At 37.0% G+C, this 17,798-nt stretch overlaps 1 protein-coding gene across 6 annotated transcripts in view; it reads left to right on the forward strand.

Moving 5' to 3' along the window:
* LOC124159109 (armadillo repeat-containing X-linked protein 4-like) overlaps window positions 1-17,798 on the forward strand; it is a 117,254-nt gene that overhangs the window by 49,111 nt on the left and 50,345 nt on the right. For all 6 annotated transcript variants that reach the window (XM_046534664.1, XM_046534662.1, XM_046534666.1 and 3 more), the window contains exon 2: window positions 16,467-16,623. In XM_046534664.1, coding sequence (XP_046390620.1) covers window positions 16,467-16,623 — 157 coding nt within the window. The remainder of the gene's footprint in view (window positions 1-16,466; window positions 16,624-17,798) is intronic.

A 17,798-nucleotide genomic window follows, 5' to 3' on the forward strand; every position in this document is an offset into this window, starting at 1 on the left:
TGGGTTGCGTTTAAGAAAACTATAATACCACTTTTTAAAGGTCATTCTCTTCTCTTTGTTAAAGAGGTTGATTAAATGAGTGATGAGTTCAAATATTTTATCGGCTATTTTCCTAACATCAATTGGCGTTAGCCCAAACAATGAAGCTTCAAATTGCAAAATAACCTGAATTAATTCGTGCTCTGCTTCTATTGGCAAAGTCGTCTCTCCTCCATTGACAGCAAAATGAACACCACAATCCAAACTTCTGCCAACTCCTCCTCGGCAATGCAGCAGAAATGTCTCTTTTGGAATTTCGTATTCTCCACAACATTCATTTAATTTAATTCTTCTCTCCCTGTATTTATTCAAGGTATATTCATATCCTCAAAGGGTCCATTGGCCAGAAATCCTTTTTACCTTTTCCGCTAACGCCTCTTTCTCCATTTCTCTTTACTCTCGATAACAGAACGAAAAGCCAAAACTTGCGCTTGTGATCTTAACCACTCGCAGTCACCCAAATCGCACTGGCGCAGAGAGACATGGTGCGACTTGGTAGCAGCTTAAACAGCATTGAAATTACTAAGAGCCTAATGCAAGTATCGCATTTACTATGATCAGTGAAAATTCTCACGAAAAATAGAAACTCTTATAAAATTTTTCTCAAAAAGAATTAATCACAATGAAATTAATACTTTTTTATCAGTCATCCTTTTTTCATCCTTTTATTAATTCATCTAGTCCAGCTATGTTCAATCTAGTTCATATAGTTACCCTTTTATTAATCTAATACTTCTGCATTCCATTTCACCCAACATAGATCCAATTATAGATTCAACTGGATTAGGAGCAGCCTAATGCATCATATGTCCGCCAACAAATTTCATCAAATAGTTTTCAATAAAAGGATCACAATTCTTCAGTTTTGCTTGAAAAGAGAAACCACTCACTTCAGCGTACGGCAATATAGATTTTAAACAAAATAGGGAGTAAAATGTTCATTGAGTGCGATAAGTAATTGAATTCCACCATTAATTTATTTCTCTGCACGCAAGGCAAATATTATTTGATTATGCCGACCTCAGAATACATTAAATGGCATTATTCGTACACTATTCCAAACCTTTCAAATACATTATTGGTGATAAAACGGATTTTGAGATGAAAGTGTCCCCCTGGCTCTAAAACCCGTGTTAACATTGATGAATATAGTTGGCATCTTTATTTAAAACAATGTATGAATGGAAGAAAACATTATGTTTTATTGAACAATAGCACATAAATAAAATAAATTAGGTATTTAAGAATAATAAAAGTCAGGTGTCACATATAGGGGGAACAGTTGCACCTCCTAAAAAAAACTAATTATTCAACATAATTTATTCTATCCATTGACCACAGTTCAGCACCATTTTCAAGGTTACAATAACGTATTGCGAATTTGATTTTGCACACAAACTGTCATTTTAAATAAAAAAATAATATGTTATTAATATAATATTTTTAAGCTTTGTCAGAAAAAAGGGATTTGAATATTACTTGCTTTCTTTTACCCCAAACATTAATGTAATAATGAGACGCGCATTATTAAAGGAAAGACAACTTCATAACTTAACGAAATCATTTTCCGAAATAAATATCAGCGTGGAGAGTATAAAGCGATGTGTAATTTCTTACTTCGTGGTTCCACAAAGTAAAGTTGTAAACATTCAACTGTGTTAGCAGTGCTAGTACGGCATTTAAGGCTAAATCATTGCTAAAATGGCCCATTAAATACCGGATTTCAAGTCAATCGCTAAGTACACGAAAATTTACAGATTTATCCAAACGGCGTTTGAACAGAGTTATATCTGGCATTAAGCACGTATGGTTGCCTTCAAAATTTCCTCTTACGCATCGTTTACAAGGAGGAACTAATGTGGGGAAAATGATGAAGGATGGTTGAACATTACTTTCCAAGGTTATAGAAATTGCAGGCTGCGTTTGGAGCTTAACGCTTAATAACGCCCCTGATTCATTCTCGTGGAGAGCCGCCCCTTTCACAGTTTCCGCCTAGTCACCAACCAATCCACCCTCATGATCAAGGGAGGGGGGCACAGACGCCACCAACGGAGGATTACCATATCAAATCCATCTACCCATGTAGTTCGCAAGTCTCTCTCACAAGTTTGAACGCAGTCTTCCTTTCCATCTTCCCCGCTCACCCGTGCAAATGATGAAGCCCGCACCGATTACACAGCCACCTAGCGGGTATTATTCCACGCACTAATGCACACCCACGCAGTAGGTACACTTGAGCACGCGAATATGGCTTTCGCGCTTCGCTAAATCATTAGCGCAAAGGCCACTAAAAGGGATAAGTGAATTTTTCCGAGGATGGGGAGGCATTGTTAGAAAAGGTGCGCAGTGGCGTAGCCGATGGTGGGGTCCGGACCCCTCCACCCCTCTCGAAATATAGAAATATATAAATTGGCGTCACGGCTGTATGTGAAATTTACTTAAATAAATAAAATTATTTTCCTTCAAAAAAAAATATTGAAAAACCATGAATTTACAAAATATTTCTTTAACAAATGAAGTTTTTGCGACTATGTTAAGTGTTAAATGTAGTTAAAAACCCTCTACTTAGTACCTACCCTGTCATTCATAAAGTTCCCCCCCCTCGTGGTTTTGGACCCCCCCAAACGAAATTCCTGGCTACACCACTGAAGGTGCGGGTACGTAGTGTAGGTGCCATGATATTATGCGTAGTACTCCTATCCTTGCACGTGTTTATTCACTCATCTGGAAATTTTCAAAAGTTGAGTTTGAAAGCATCCTTTCCCATTGCAAACGAGAAGCGACAAGTGGGCGCATGTTGTAGCGTGCCCTAGTAATTTCAATAACAATAATATAATAAAAAATTATACTCTGATATAGAATTGATAAATATTTATGATGATAATAATTAACATCCATCTGCATCTATGCCCTACATGGCTGTAAATCCACCCAGGTGAAATCCATACCTGCAATCCCTCGGTTGACTACCGAGGACTTTACCCTAGCTCCACCAAGGCCGGAAATTTTGGAGAAATATAAACCTTTGCATGAGGATAAGAACGCAAACCTTGAGTGAAGCCAGAAAAATTGGGGAATTTATAATGAAAACAAGCCAAAAATTAGGTATAAGTAAAACAAAAACAATTTTCAAACAAAAATAGAAGCCTCTAGTAAGCACACCTTGCAGTAAGAAACAGCCATTCACACCTGTATATCTCACCTAGGTTACGCTCCCAAAATTCTTTAGATGTTCACCATCATCAATTGCCTTAGGACAGAAGGGTAAAACTAGCCCATAAATAGAGCCCAACTGCCCTTGGTACAACATAATAGTAACAGAAGAATTATCCCTAGAAACGATACCATTCACACGTCACGCCTTGCAGAGGCTTATTGCTAGGACTAGACTGCCAAAGAGACTATGTCATAGCTATTCCATATTAATAGATCACCTATAGTTACCCTTGAGCAGACCTCAGCTGGCCCTTGTAAGCCTGAAGACAATGATCGCCTGGGACAAACATCCATCAGCTAGCCCAGCAAAAAATCGTTAGATGTTCACCATCATCAATTAACTTCAGACAGAAGGCTTAAATCAGTCTCTAAAAATATCCCAGCTGGACTTGAAACGGCATAATAGTAACAGAAGAATCGCACCTTGAAACGATACCTTTCACACGTCACGCCTAGCAGAGACTCCAATGGGACATAGCCTCTGCCAAAGAGACTACGTCATAGCAATTCCATATTAATGGGTCACCTATAGGTACCCTAGAGCAGATCTCAACGGGCCCTTGTAAGCCTGAAGACAATGATCGAACATCCATCAACCAGGCCTCCCGTTGGTCACCCTATTAACACTGCGCCCTGCCGCTTAAATAATCGCGTTCTCCGACCCAACCACGATTCCTCTTCACTCCCGAACTCCATTCTCTCCACAGCTTCCATAACGCCCCTTCAAGGACCCTCTCAAACAATGGACCCTCTCCTGGAGTCAACCTGGGCCCCGGTATAAGTGGCATAAAACCCAGTGGGGTTAATTGGTGAGGCAATTAAGAGGGGATCTCGAATTTTATTTCTTTTTTTTTAAAAAGACTTTTTCGCACCCTGCGTTCTCCTTTTAAGCTAGACTCCGCACCGCGGCGTATTCTCTGATATATTTTCCCTTGCGTTAAATGGATATGGGCATTGACCATGCATTCAATTTCAGCGCATTCGGGAGCTATGCTTTTAAAATGTATCATACTAATATACATAAATTAGATATATAGGAGAGGATAGATACAAATACACAGGGCAAAGAATTCGTTGCTTGAGAGAAAAGGATCGAGTGAAATAAAAAGGAGATAATTTAATACACGATATGAACAAAAAATGAATCAAAATAGATTGATTGGTTTGATTTTATATCATTACCTTCATAAGCAAGTGTAAATATTCATATTCAACAGGATTGCAGCACAACTGCTGCATTATTGTTTATTAAAGACGTGCGTCACTCGTATTTTATGACGTGCGAAAATCATATTTTAAGGTCCAAATTCGATGACATTCAATAAATATAAAGGCACCTTAAATATTTCACTTGAACGCCATTGTAATGACGTAAATATAGTTACTGGATATTAATAAATTATAATTATCGTGTATCTAAATTTTATGCAACTTTTCAGAGTTAAAATTTCTGTACAATCCGATTAGAAAAAGAGTAAGCTCTGTTCAACCTTGGTACCAAAGTGAAGTTGCGCAAAGCGCTCCTCTTCGTACAACGGTGTATCAAATTCTCATTAACATCCATTTTACATATAACCTCGCAGCCATTCCAAGACGAAAATACCCGACAATTTTAACGCAGTGCTTCTCACGAGGAAAAGAGGTTCAGGGAAACGTTGAATACGCACATCAAAACGGAAATTTTGTTGTGGACGTGGACTGAAAACGAAAAATTATAAAGATACCGTTAAGTGCTATTTTCCAGAACATTGATCAACCTGGTAAGCAATGAGGTCATACGTTTTGGTGAAGAAATTAGAGAGGTGGTATAAAAATTGTACCAAAAAAGCCTCATTACCGTTACTCTTCGAGTAAGGCTTTATCAGTTATGAAATTTGCGGACTCGACACGATTAAACTCTTGGAAAACGGTGAAAATTGAGATATTACGAAATGAACGCAGTTGATCGTTAATTTTAATTTCCTCTCACGCAACAAGTTCAATGAAAAATAAAGGGAAAAATAAGCAGCGCACACCAATCTATGCTTCAAGCTGAGCAAGTACATAACTCAACCTCATGCCTGCGGTGTTGCCTAAAAGGTCTCTTCCAAAATAGCGGTTCAAAAAAAATTGAGTTAAAAAAGTCCTTGATTTATACATACGTACTAATGGCTGCGTTTCACAAAACATAAAGTCACTGGACTTCTCAATGAATAACAGCCAAATATCCAGATGCTTTATGAATAATGCATTTTTTCGAATAAAGACATATTTTAGGTATAATATGTATTTCAGATTTTTAAAAACGCATTCCAAATAATTTATTGAAAACGAGATAATATTTTCCCGTCAAGCCGCATTTAAAATATGACCGCTTCAAAAATCCAATCGTTGGTCAATATTATTGTTTAATATTGATTTCAAAGCAATAAGTGTCCACTTAAACTAATGGGTCACATTTGAGGAGATTTATCTATTTAATTCAAATATATATTTAAAATTCATAGGGAAATATTTAGGGAATAGTTAACGATTTCAAAATATATTTTTCAAATACTTCGAAACGATATGGAGACGAATGAATAAGCTATTTCTGTTGCAGTCTTCCATCGATGAAGATGAATACAAATTCATTCAAAGCCAATATTTTTTCTCCAAAAATTTGGCACAATAGCTGATCCTGTGTAATCCATGAGAAAACAATTAATTCCAAACAGCTCACAACATATATTTGTAATTAAATATCCCGCTATCAGCAATTCCTCTCGAGAAAAATCCCTACATGAAGCAGCTCTTCGAATCCATAGACGTAAAGGCCTATATATATATTTCAATACATTTTTTGACCAACTATTTTAGTTGTTTAGAAAGATTATAAAAGATGTAAAAGAGAAGAAATATGTCGCTATGAAAAGACAAGCGGATAGGAAAGAGGAATGGAGAGCTGCGTCAAACCAATCTTAGGATTGTTGAATAATGATGATAATTATCTAAAAGCTGTAAATTAATGGCATTTAAAAATCAGCAAAGAGAATTCAAGTGAGAGCACAATGGCCCACACCGCAAATCACGCATCTGCACCTCAACGTATTAAAATACATTACTTGAGTTAATCGACCACATGCCTTACTTCAAAAATTTCCAAAGGGATTTGATAGACGGCACCATTAAAAGATAACTAAACAGACTAAATAATTTTTACTCTTGCTATTTTCAAGATCAAAACAAAAATATCCCAGTTCAGGGTTTAGTCCTCATATTCATTAAATCCTATTCATCATCTTGTTCTGAGACTCATTCCTGGAAGATGATACAAGAACTTATGTGATATTGCACAACGCACCAATCACTCATTTTTGTTTCATTATTGGTTTACTAGACTAACGAAATTTAAAAAAAAGGCATAATTCAGCAGTGACGCAGGAATCATTAACAATGACTTAATTATAAGAAAAACTGGACTTGTCCAAAAGAGCATTCAAACTCCTAAACAATTCAGTGCGTTGAAACCAAGTACAGCTCAATTTTCATCTCTTGTTGTCGGCCGGAGGTTCGCTTTTCCATTACAATAGCCTCGGACGCTGAATCCCCGATTTATCTCTGGGAGTTAGTTCCCATCTCATATCACTGATGCCATCCTAACACTGCGGGGGAAGTTTTTGATTTTTTTTGCAAAGCGGGTGAGAGAAAAAGGCCACGAATTTTTTCGTTGAGATACGATTATTTCTCCTCTTTTCCCAATACGCGGCGCTTCAATGGTGGGGAAAAAAAATAAAAAAAAACAGCTGGAGGAAGGGTCCAACACCAAGGCCCATTGAAGTTGGTCAAGATTAATGGCTGCTCTGGTCAGCGCCCACGCAGCCTCTGGGGCCACACTGAATGAGAAATAAGAGGTAAAGGAGATGATGCGGGGGCATAGTTATCGCACCGCATCGGGAACGTTGAAAAATCTATTTCAAATAATGACAGTTACAAGAATATTGGATTACTAGGGGACGTAATACAGTTAAGTAAAATTTCCATGAATCTCTTGCTCACTTATGACAAAAAATATGCACAGAGTTAAAAAGAGGACGGTTACTTTTAAAATCCAACATGGTGGACCATAGTGGGCTATTAAAGTTACTGTTATAATAAATGGAATTCCAGAATGTGAGCACTATTACCATTTCATTCGAAAAATAAGGATAGTAGACTTCATTATTTGACGAAAATTCCACGGAGGCCAAAAATCATTCTTCTTAACAGGGGTTCGAACCCCGGTCCCCTGATTTCCGATGGAGTAACTTAGCTAATTAATCTACCTAGGCACCATAAGCAGTTGATCGGAAATCGAGGAATCAAGGTTCGAATCCTGGTTAAGACGAGTGATTTTTTTCTCTGTAGAATTTAGTACAGTTTGTGCATTGCGGGTGACTCCGTAAAGTTCTCACCGTGTTTAGTCGCGGAATATGCAATTAACTATTGGAAGTCAATATATTGTCCCTCCAAAAGAGAATGCAAGCTAGTTTAAACTAGCCTGTTCCTTCATTCTGAAAAAATGATGTCTCACGATTTAACATTTTTATATGTTAACGCGAATTCTTTGAGCATTGCCGACGCTTCTCCAGCTAAATACCGCCTGCATAAAGAAATACTGAGGTGATGGATTAGAAATGAACTTGCACTTCGATTGACGAGTATTTCTCGGGTTCTCAGCCAGGTTAATAACCGCGAAATCTTCGTCAGTAGTATTTACTAGGAGAAATTAAAATCGTTTGTTGCACCTCCATTGTTTTTTTCTAGCTCTGTAGCAGTTCAATTTAGGAACATGGGATTGTTGAAAAAATTCACTCTCTCATCCTCAATATAACATTATCTCGGTCCAGAATATTTATAAAGAGCCCGTGGAGTATCCGAATGCGTTAGTCATAATACTTATAATAGTAATTCTCATCGTTTTTAAAGCAAGATTTGTTTATGTTTTTATTGTAGCATTATATCATTTTTCGGTAACACAAGAATTATGTAAAAAATAAATAATATTATCCTTTATTCAACCGTCATACAAAGTTATGAGTTACATTAAGATCATCACTAAGTTTATGCTTAAATTAAGCTTATACAAATTGGTTAGCATGACTTAAATGGCGACATTGTTCCTCAACAGCCACCATAATTATGCGGGTAACCAAAATGGTTTTCAAACAGCTATTCGGAGATATTTCTCAAGACCTTCTACTACCACCTTTGATAATAAATTTGGGGAGAAAAAGTATGTATTATAATGAACAGTATCATTAAGTGGGGGTTTTAGAGTTAAGGAAGACGTTCCTAAAGTGAATCAGTCCTAAATAACATCACGATTATCTCTACTAAAATGATAAGAAAGAAGAAGAAGCATATTAATTTAAAGTATCAACCTTTCCAAAGAAAGATTACCGAGCGATAAATGAATGAAATACGATAATTAGAATAGATTACACTCTGGGCTCCAAGACCATTAGCGATAAGAATCCTCCGATCGAAATCATTAGATAAAAACCACAGATTCATTTCCCATTTATTACCAGAATAATTAGCCAGCTTTGGAGCAAGCACACTCATATGGTGGTTAAAAGCATTTGGGTATAGATGTAATTAAAACATAATTAATTAAGTGAAATGACCCGGGATACAATCGATACAGATAGAGCCCCCCGTTTTGCCGTAGGTACAAAATATCATCACATCGGTTCCCCTAACCACTAATCCCTTTAGCTCCAATGATCCTCCCCGACATATATATGGAGCGCGATGAGAGATTGCTTTCGGAGAGGTAATAAAAGTGGTAGAGGAAAAGAGAAAAAAATATAGGCTCCGTAATCTCGGTATTCCATTCACATCTTGCCCTGCCTACTTTATTATTCATTTAATCTCTCTCGACCAACCGGAGCTTTCTCTTTGCGGAGGGCAAAAGTTTCGCGTGATCGAAGACGCGACTAAAGCCTTCCCATCTGGAAGAACGTAGCAAGTGGTACGAGATGAATGGGGCGATGAAAGAAGACATACTTTGGGAGGTTTTTATGGCAGGTGAGGGTCAAAGAGAAGGGAAGTAGCTGTGTTGGTAGTGGCAGAAGAAGGAGCCTAAAAAAAAGAGTGGATCTATAGATATCTTCTTTTCTGCCTAGATAGCGATAAATTGCACAGCGTGAGACAGTCTTTTAAAAAAATGCAAAAAAATGATCTCGGGAAAAAATGTCAGCCTTGCAGAAGGGATGTTGGAATTTCGGAGTAGCAGCAGCAGAAGGAGCGGGAAAATATTGGGTTTATAGGTATCTTCTTCTCTGCCAAGATGGCGATGGATTGAGGAGAAAGTTATGCAAAAAAAATAATGGGTGACGTGGAATAAACCAATCTCGTTGGAATTTCAGGAAGGAATTTAGGGTTACCTGTAAAAGAAGGATTGTGAATCATGTTTTACTTTCTTTGAGATTGCGATACTTACTTTTGTACGATCGAGAATGCTACCATGATCTCCCTCACATAAAGAGGAATCATATAGTTATTATTCTACACTGTGATAGTTTTATGTGAAATCTTAAAAATTAACACTACAAACGTCTTTATTAATACTAATTTGAGAGGTATTTAACTCCCACATTACCTTTCAATGATTCCTTTAAAATGAAAACGGGCATATGGCTATGCCTAAGTCGGAACAGCTCCCTCTCGCGCTTGCTACGCTACGCTCCTGGGATACAATCCTACCTTTTTAGTTTATTATATTTCACGCAATAAATATCCCTAATAATAGTTAAATGGTTAGCATATTCTAAGGATATGCCCGTCAACTTACAATATAAACTTCGAGATTATTCATCTCTATTTATTTTTATTTTTTTAAATTATTCCCACGCAACCTAAAACGGCTCACATTGACATTTTACGTCGGGATTTTCAACACGATAACATCTACATCTACATCTACATAATACCCCGCAAGCCGCCTAAAAGGCGTGTGGCAGGGGGTGTTAGGACACCAGCCGTTTACAGCTAAAAAAAATTAAGTGCTCAAACGAAGTTGGGACTAGCGTTTATTAAAGTCCTTTATGGTTCGGGGGAAAAACGAATTCGCATATCTATCCGTTCGGCAAAACATCTCTCTTAATTTATCACTTCTATCGGACCTGGAAATATAGTGTGGCTCTAATATTATGTTCTCTGTGTCGCTCTTAAAGATATCCATTCTCAATTGTTCAAGCAATCTAAGCCTAGCGCGATATACATACATAACACGAACAAGAGAACATATACCCATGCCCTAGATAGGGGTTACCTAGCCCAGCGCCACTCGAACCCGCGACCATTTGTTTGGCAGGAGAGGACTTATCCTCGCCGAGGCCGGCGAAATATATGAATATCCGTAAACAAATGAATAAGGAGAGGAAAAATAGATAACCCATATTTTTGCTCAAAAAGCAATAAAATGCAGATAGAGCGAGAGTTAAATAGAATTGAAAAGAAAATGATGGGGGGGCAAAAAGATCCGTCTTCTGGGAATTCCTTTTTTTCCACTTTTCCGATGCCGCACCGAGAGAGAAAGAGAGGAAGCAATCTGTTACGCCCGCAAACTCCCTCTCCTCCACGCCTGGAGCCTCATCCGCTCCTCGCGCGATCTTTTCACGCCACACTCATCAAAAGTCTTTCTAAAGAGCACTTTGCGGAGAAATAAGTATATTTTTTTTTTATTTTTTAAAAGATCCATTCGTTTCAATCTATTTCGGATTCCATTCAATTCTTCCCTGGTCTTCGTACCAATTTCGTTCCACCGTCGTCACGGTTACGAGAGAGAGAGAGAGATCTTCTCTTCATGACGGACACCTCGGGAGGAAATGTTCTTTTTCAGAGTGTGTTTGCGCCTCATTAAGAGGCAAGCGACAAAGAGGAATAAGTGCCAGGGTCGACCATTCGAGAAAAGTAAGTCGCGACACTCCGTACCGAACTTCAAACTCGGATCGTTCGAGTGCTTCACCTATTCCCATTAAGGAAACTGTGGATTAGAATACTGAACGGGTTCAGTCTTGGGCTAAGACTTCATCATGAATCAGTTCCGGTCGAGTACCCCAAGCTCAATAAAACTTACTTCAACAGCTTACAACACGTTTTTCGATTGCTTCACAATCATCATCAGGTACGTAGCAATCGAATCACGTGTTTTAAGCTGATAAATAAAATAAGTGGGCAGCACTTTTTTTGCCATTCGATATGTTGTTTCACGATGTCTCTCCGCAAAAAGTTGACATTATCAATAAAACTGATATATCTAGGTAGATTGAAAAGAATATTTGCTATATTTAAAGTTTATTCATAGAGACGCCTGTATAACATTCATATTGGAGATGCATGGATCAATAGATAATACAGATGTCTAAGATAAATGCGCAGCTATGCTGAAAAAATGAGGGAAAATAGAATTTTATTTGTACAAGTAAAATGATTCGGTGGAATAAAAATAACATAATCACGGTATTGCATGTGAATAATATGTTTTGGCGGAGCACGTAATTATTTGCCAAATAATCCTAAATACGACAATAATACAATTGCAACCCTGTAACCCACCGCCATTAGTGTTCCCAGATTTAATTTGTTTGCCACCAGAAGCTTAAGCGTGCTCCCACGTCAAAATAAGTCAATACGCTAACATTCAAATACTCCACTTAATTCCTATTGTAACACTCAAGCTGAATAGCTACACACTCATCATTTCTAGGCTTCAGTTGTGTTCTATTTCTCGACAACCGGAGCAGGATGTAAAATTATATTCATATCAGCGACTGGCAAACAAAGAACACGAGGTCATTTGGAAATACATAAATTTTACATGATGTATCACAAGTTGAATATGTTTAGCCAATAAATTCATTAAGCACTGTTATTTAGAACCTGATTATATAATGAGTGGGGACTTCGGTCCTTCACGCCCTAGTAATAGAGGCAGCTCTTTTTATTCTGCTGCTTCATACCTTCAACCCATCAGAAGTTAATTTTTTATGACAATATAATTTGCCCCTTTTGAAAGCAGAGATTAAGTATTTTTAATTGTAAATTACGTATTCTAAAATACAAGGAAAGAGTTTTCATCCAAGCCATACACTTAACAACTAAAAGTACCACACCAAATTGATTTTGATCTTGTCACATTGGATAGTATCAAATGCATACCTCGAAATAACCAGGGGTAATTGAAATACAACCGGACGTATTATTTTCAAATTAGTAATGCGCCTTTAAAATACAACAAAAGAGTTTTTGACGAAGTCATACACTTCGTCGAAATACTCTTCGCAATTTTAACTGGCCGGCCAAATGGATATCGATCTTGTAATGTTTGATCGTATTATACATAAATCTCAAAGTAACCGGCGGTATTTGAAATACAACTGGACGTGTCAATTTAAAATTAGTAATGGCTAAATTAGGATCTCCTTGGAAATTATGCAATTAAAATAAAAGCATCCATAAAGAGTTGAAATTTTAATGAATCCTGGATTTACAGCAGAAATCGACTTTATTATTTGAACTGAACTTTATGCAAAAGTTCATAAAAATAACATATTTTTAGGCCAAATGATTCCAATGAAGGATTTACATGACAAGCATTAAATTTAGATGGCTAATCTTGTCCTTAGTAAATTCCTGAGCATGGGAAAATCACCTACGTTCTTCATTGTATCAGGTTATCTGCGCACGTCCCAATATTCCCGTCATATGCAGCGCGTGTTGGAGAATTAATTATGGCTTAACAATAAAGAAAATAACAGATCGGAACGTAATCCCACCCTTGAAACTCAATACCACATTTGCACTCGCTTAGCCAGCGGTCGCCTCGACTTGGCACGTAATATCCGAACGCCTCCATTCTCACGTGCATATTTCACCATCCTCCTGTTGAATTCCACTGGAAGGCTGCGTGACTGACTAATCACACGGGCGTCTTTAACTCATTTCCCCAATTCCATCCTCTCACTTACAACACAAAGGCCCATCATTCACGGTATTTCGAAGGGCGAGACAAAACGTACTTCATCCCATCACACCTGCTCTTAGTTTGAAGTCACCTTGATGAATTATTCCTCATCCATTTGTAGCTCGGGCGAGCGTAGTCTTATAACGGAGCGGAGTTTCAAGTTGGACCCTATTGTCTCCAACGCCTACCCCGTTCAGCGTTCGTGATCCCCTCTCCGTTTCTACCGAGACGGTATACCACAGAATTCAATATTACCAAGAACATGCCGCTTACATGGACTCTGATACCTTGCAATATTAGTAGTACTGCAACCATTACACGTTGAACGTGAGTTTGGTGACAAAAAACACTCAAAAATATATGTCTACGAATCATTCGCTCTACCGTTAATTAAATTCGAAAATATTAACAAGAGTTGTTGAAGTCTCGAAATACTAAAATTACAGGGACACAGATATTTTTAACTTAGCCGTTAATAAATTATAATGATGCAGATAATTGTTTAACGAAGGTATTGCAGAAAAGTAATTCCTTGAAACTTAGAGAAATTTTATTCATAAGTTTTCCCAATTTTACACAGTTAATCATACCACTTCTATTTTTCAGAGCGCGACCCGGGTTTCAATGAATTATCGTATTCTTCAGGCACAAATTATGAGTTTTATGACATATATATTTATTAATGAAATTTTGATTTAAAATCATAATTTGCGCCTGAAGATGATGATAATTCACCGAAACCCGGGTCGCGCTCCGTAAAATAGAAGTGGTATAAATAATAGTGTAATATCCAAGAAAACATACAATGGAATACCACAAAATTAATCATGAGTTCGTGAATTTTGAATAGTGTTATTCATTCCGTTGCATTGACTTATTTTACAAAATTACATGCTACTATTTCACCGGTACTACTAATACTGAAATGTGATCACACAAATATATTAATAAGAATAAAGCAACCAAGAGAAGTTGCTACTGTCGCTGAGAAATTAGTACTAAGTTTCCCATCACTACCATTCTGCCACACCACTTTTGCAAGCTATGTGAAGTTTAAAAAGATAAAAAGTTTACTTATTGAAAGTTCACCTTATTCATACGCCACAGAAGGTAGGAAATTCAAATAAAACTGAGACAATATTGAAAACTGTGGGCTTTAAAATGCATACGCATGGGTATGATAAATAATAATATTTTTATGAACTTAGTAGATTAAGTCAATATCTGACCTTCATTTAGATATCTAATAAATGATAGCTTTTCTTTATTTGTAGCTTAAATGTGGCGAAATTAAATTCAATCGCTGATCGCACAACACAATTAAGAAAAAAATATAAATTTTATCATCATCGTGACACTTGATATATTGAATATTGATGACAGAAGACTTATAATTTTACGTATTTTATTACACATGATATTTTCCCCAGTGCATTGTTTCCTTCCTCCGTTAAAGGCTTTTTGAAGTATGAATCAGTTGAGGCTCTAACATTAATCCATTTATAAGGAGATTTTTTTACGATCAATTCGGGAAAGAGGTAGGAAGTTCAATGGTCGAGAGACAGAGATTGATTCTTATTTTACAACTTAATCTGTGGAAGCAAAGTACTCCCGACTCAGACGATTTTTCTCGGACGGAAAGCATTACGAAAGACGTAGATAGTAAGGTTCGTGATGGGAGTCCTTAAGACGTCGATAAAGGCAAAACGATAAACAATCGCAAGAGTAGATCGATAAAGCACTGAAACCGTCAGTCAGAAAGGCCATCGATTCCTCTCCACAAAATATAGTATTCTTTTTTCCCATGATTGGTGAAACGAGCGGTAGGTTGCAAGGATAAAAATTTACTTTTATCAGGCGTCATTAGCGTTGCTCAAATTTTTATAGGTTTGACATAGTTTTGGTTATTTTACGTTTCGTAAGGTGATATAAAATATTTTAGGCTCTTTAATCTAAATCTTAATAAATAACCTTCCGGACTCTAACCACTAAAACTGATCCGAAAGAAAATAACAAAACTGTCACAAACAAGAAAGGGTAAGAATAATTTTTTGGCGTATTTCATTTAAAAATATAATTTCAAAGTCTTATTTTGTTGCCTTACACAGGGTACATTTATTCACATGCAATTAAAACACCAAGATCATGTACGCAACTGACAATATTCCAGCACCTTTCTCGGAAGACCACCGCAAGTCCTCAAGTACAGTTAAAAGATAATATTTATAATTATTGAAGGGCATTACTAGCCAACGACGTACTTTTCCGGAGTTACCCACAAGTGCACATATATTGTAAACATTCCGCAGAGAAAAAATCATTGGCCACCTTGACCGTGATCCGATCAACGGTCCCCTGAATTCCGCACGTTCTACCAATGAAACTACCAAAGCACCTCCTTCCTCTGCAGAGGAATAGTTTCGAATTCCGAGGAAGGCTAACGGTTTTCCCTTGTAAACCGTTATGTTATCGGTTCATCTTTTGTTTACGAGTTGATATAAAGAAAAGCTACATGCTAATGCTAAATTAAGCGGAACTGGAACGTTGTAATAAGATGCAAGGTCATCAAGTTGATATTTTTCAACGATAATGTGCATTACTTGAAGAAACTAGAGGGGGATAATATTTCTGCTGTTCCTTCAGAATGTTTGCATATTAAATTTTAAATTTCCATGTAGTCACCATAGAAGAATGGAATTGCCACTTTTCCCTCAGTGGAATTGTTGCAAATTAAATTTTGAAATTTCCACGAAAAGTTCTACTATGACCAAAAACCACCAACTGAAATTGAAGCCACTACAGGAGAACAGAATTGCTAATTTTCCTTCAGTGGAACTGTCACACATTTAATTTTGAAATTTCCATGAAGTCACTTACACGAGAATGGAATCACTAAATTCCCTTCGTTAGCATTGTCGCATATAAATTTTAAATTTTTTATGAAAAGGTCAATTAATTTACCAAAAACCGCCTACTGAAAGAGGAGTCACTGCATGAGAATAGAATTGCTACTTTTCCCTCAGTGGAATTTATTTTGTGCATTAAATTTTGATGTAATTAGGTTGGTAGTAAAGTTTTATATTAATGTATGGAAATTACCATTTGTAGTTTATGTGTCACCATGGATATATCGCAAGTCAAGCAACGACTTCATTTGCTCCATTGCCTACATTTTTTCCCACATCAACCTAACCGAGTAACGATTTCATAACTGTGAATCTTTTCCCTTCTCTCCCGCTAGAACGGCGAAGTCCCAGCGGAGTCGGCGGCGGGTGCAGGGGGCGCGAGGGTCAACAGTGAAGGCGGCGGTGGCGGTAGCAGCAGTGGAGCCATGCGATTCCGGGAACCAGGAGCCTTCATGAACCAGGAGGCCATGATCAGGAACCTTGACGCCATCGGTGAGTAGCATAAGCACGCGAAATTCAACGCTTTTGACTGCTTATAATGGTTGAGGTCTTTTTTAAGTTTTAAGTATGTCTCACACGAAATATAAGTGGAGGAAGCTAGTTCCGTGAATTACGATAAGCGACCAGTTCAGTACAACAATAATTATTTCCAGAAATTAATACACATTACAAATTTTGTATTTGACCGTGTAAAACTTCTCAATACAAACGTTTAATAAACCGCTCATGTTTAAATATATGTAAACCAATTGTAACTCTCCACAAGAGACTAATATTCGACAGACTGAGGCTTCCACAGTTGGTTTGTGTGAATAGTTATCATTGGTTTAATTGAGTTTTAACCCAACTATAATAAAATTTTACATAGCTAAGCCTGATACGCATATGGGGGTATGTTTTTCATGCAGCCCATAATAGCAGCTAAGGACATAAACAGTGTTGCACTGAACTTAAGCTAAGGTTCACGAAATTTGTTGCCTCTACATGTAAGGTTACTGGGGTTAATAACACAGAGCGGCTTACAAATATAGCCTCTTATAGCAATAACTGGCCAAAAGAAACATGATTAGAGTGCACAAGTAACACAGGGAACCACAATGTGTTATCTTTTGCATAACATTTAATGATAATGAAAATGTGTAATGATGTAAAGAAAAGCCAGATGCTGATATTTAAATGGATTGGCACGTTTCCATAAGATTCGAAGTCATTAATCCGAGCTTTTTCGGCGATAATGTGCATTACTTGAAGGGAGAACGGAATTGCTACTGAGGGAAAAACAATTAATTAACTAATAATTAAATTGTGTATTTTACAGCAATGCAAAGTTTTTTCGTGATTACTGAAAAATATTCAAAGAGTAGTAGTAGCTTAACAAAAAAAAATCACTTGGGTAATGACAGATTACATCATTTTGCCAAAACTTATTCAGTTCCTCGGATATTCTTGTAATTTAAATGCTTTATTATTAAAATTATAGATACAAAATGATTATATAGATTTAATTTATCCCATAAAGTTTGTCGAAAAAGTGCCAAACCCGTCTTAATGGTGTTATTTTCCCGAGTGACCTCATTACGAAATTTCGTTTGAGACTGAAAACTTCCATTGTTTGAAGAATCAAATTCACCTTTCACCAATCTTAAGCATTTTTCAACTATGACAGA

The sequence above is a fragment of the Ischnura elegans genome, chromosome 5 (genome assembly GCF_921293095.1).
Source record: "Ischnura elegans chromosome 5, ioIscEleg1.1, whole genome shotgun sequence".
Classification (NCBI taxonomy): Eukaryota; Metazoa; Arthropoda; class Insecta; order Odonata; family Coenagrionidae; genus Ischnura; species Ischnura elegans.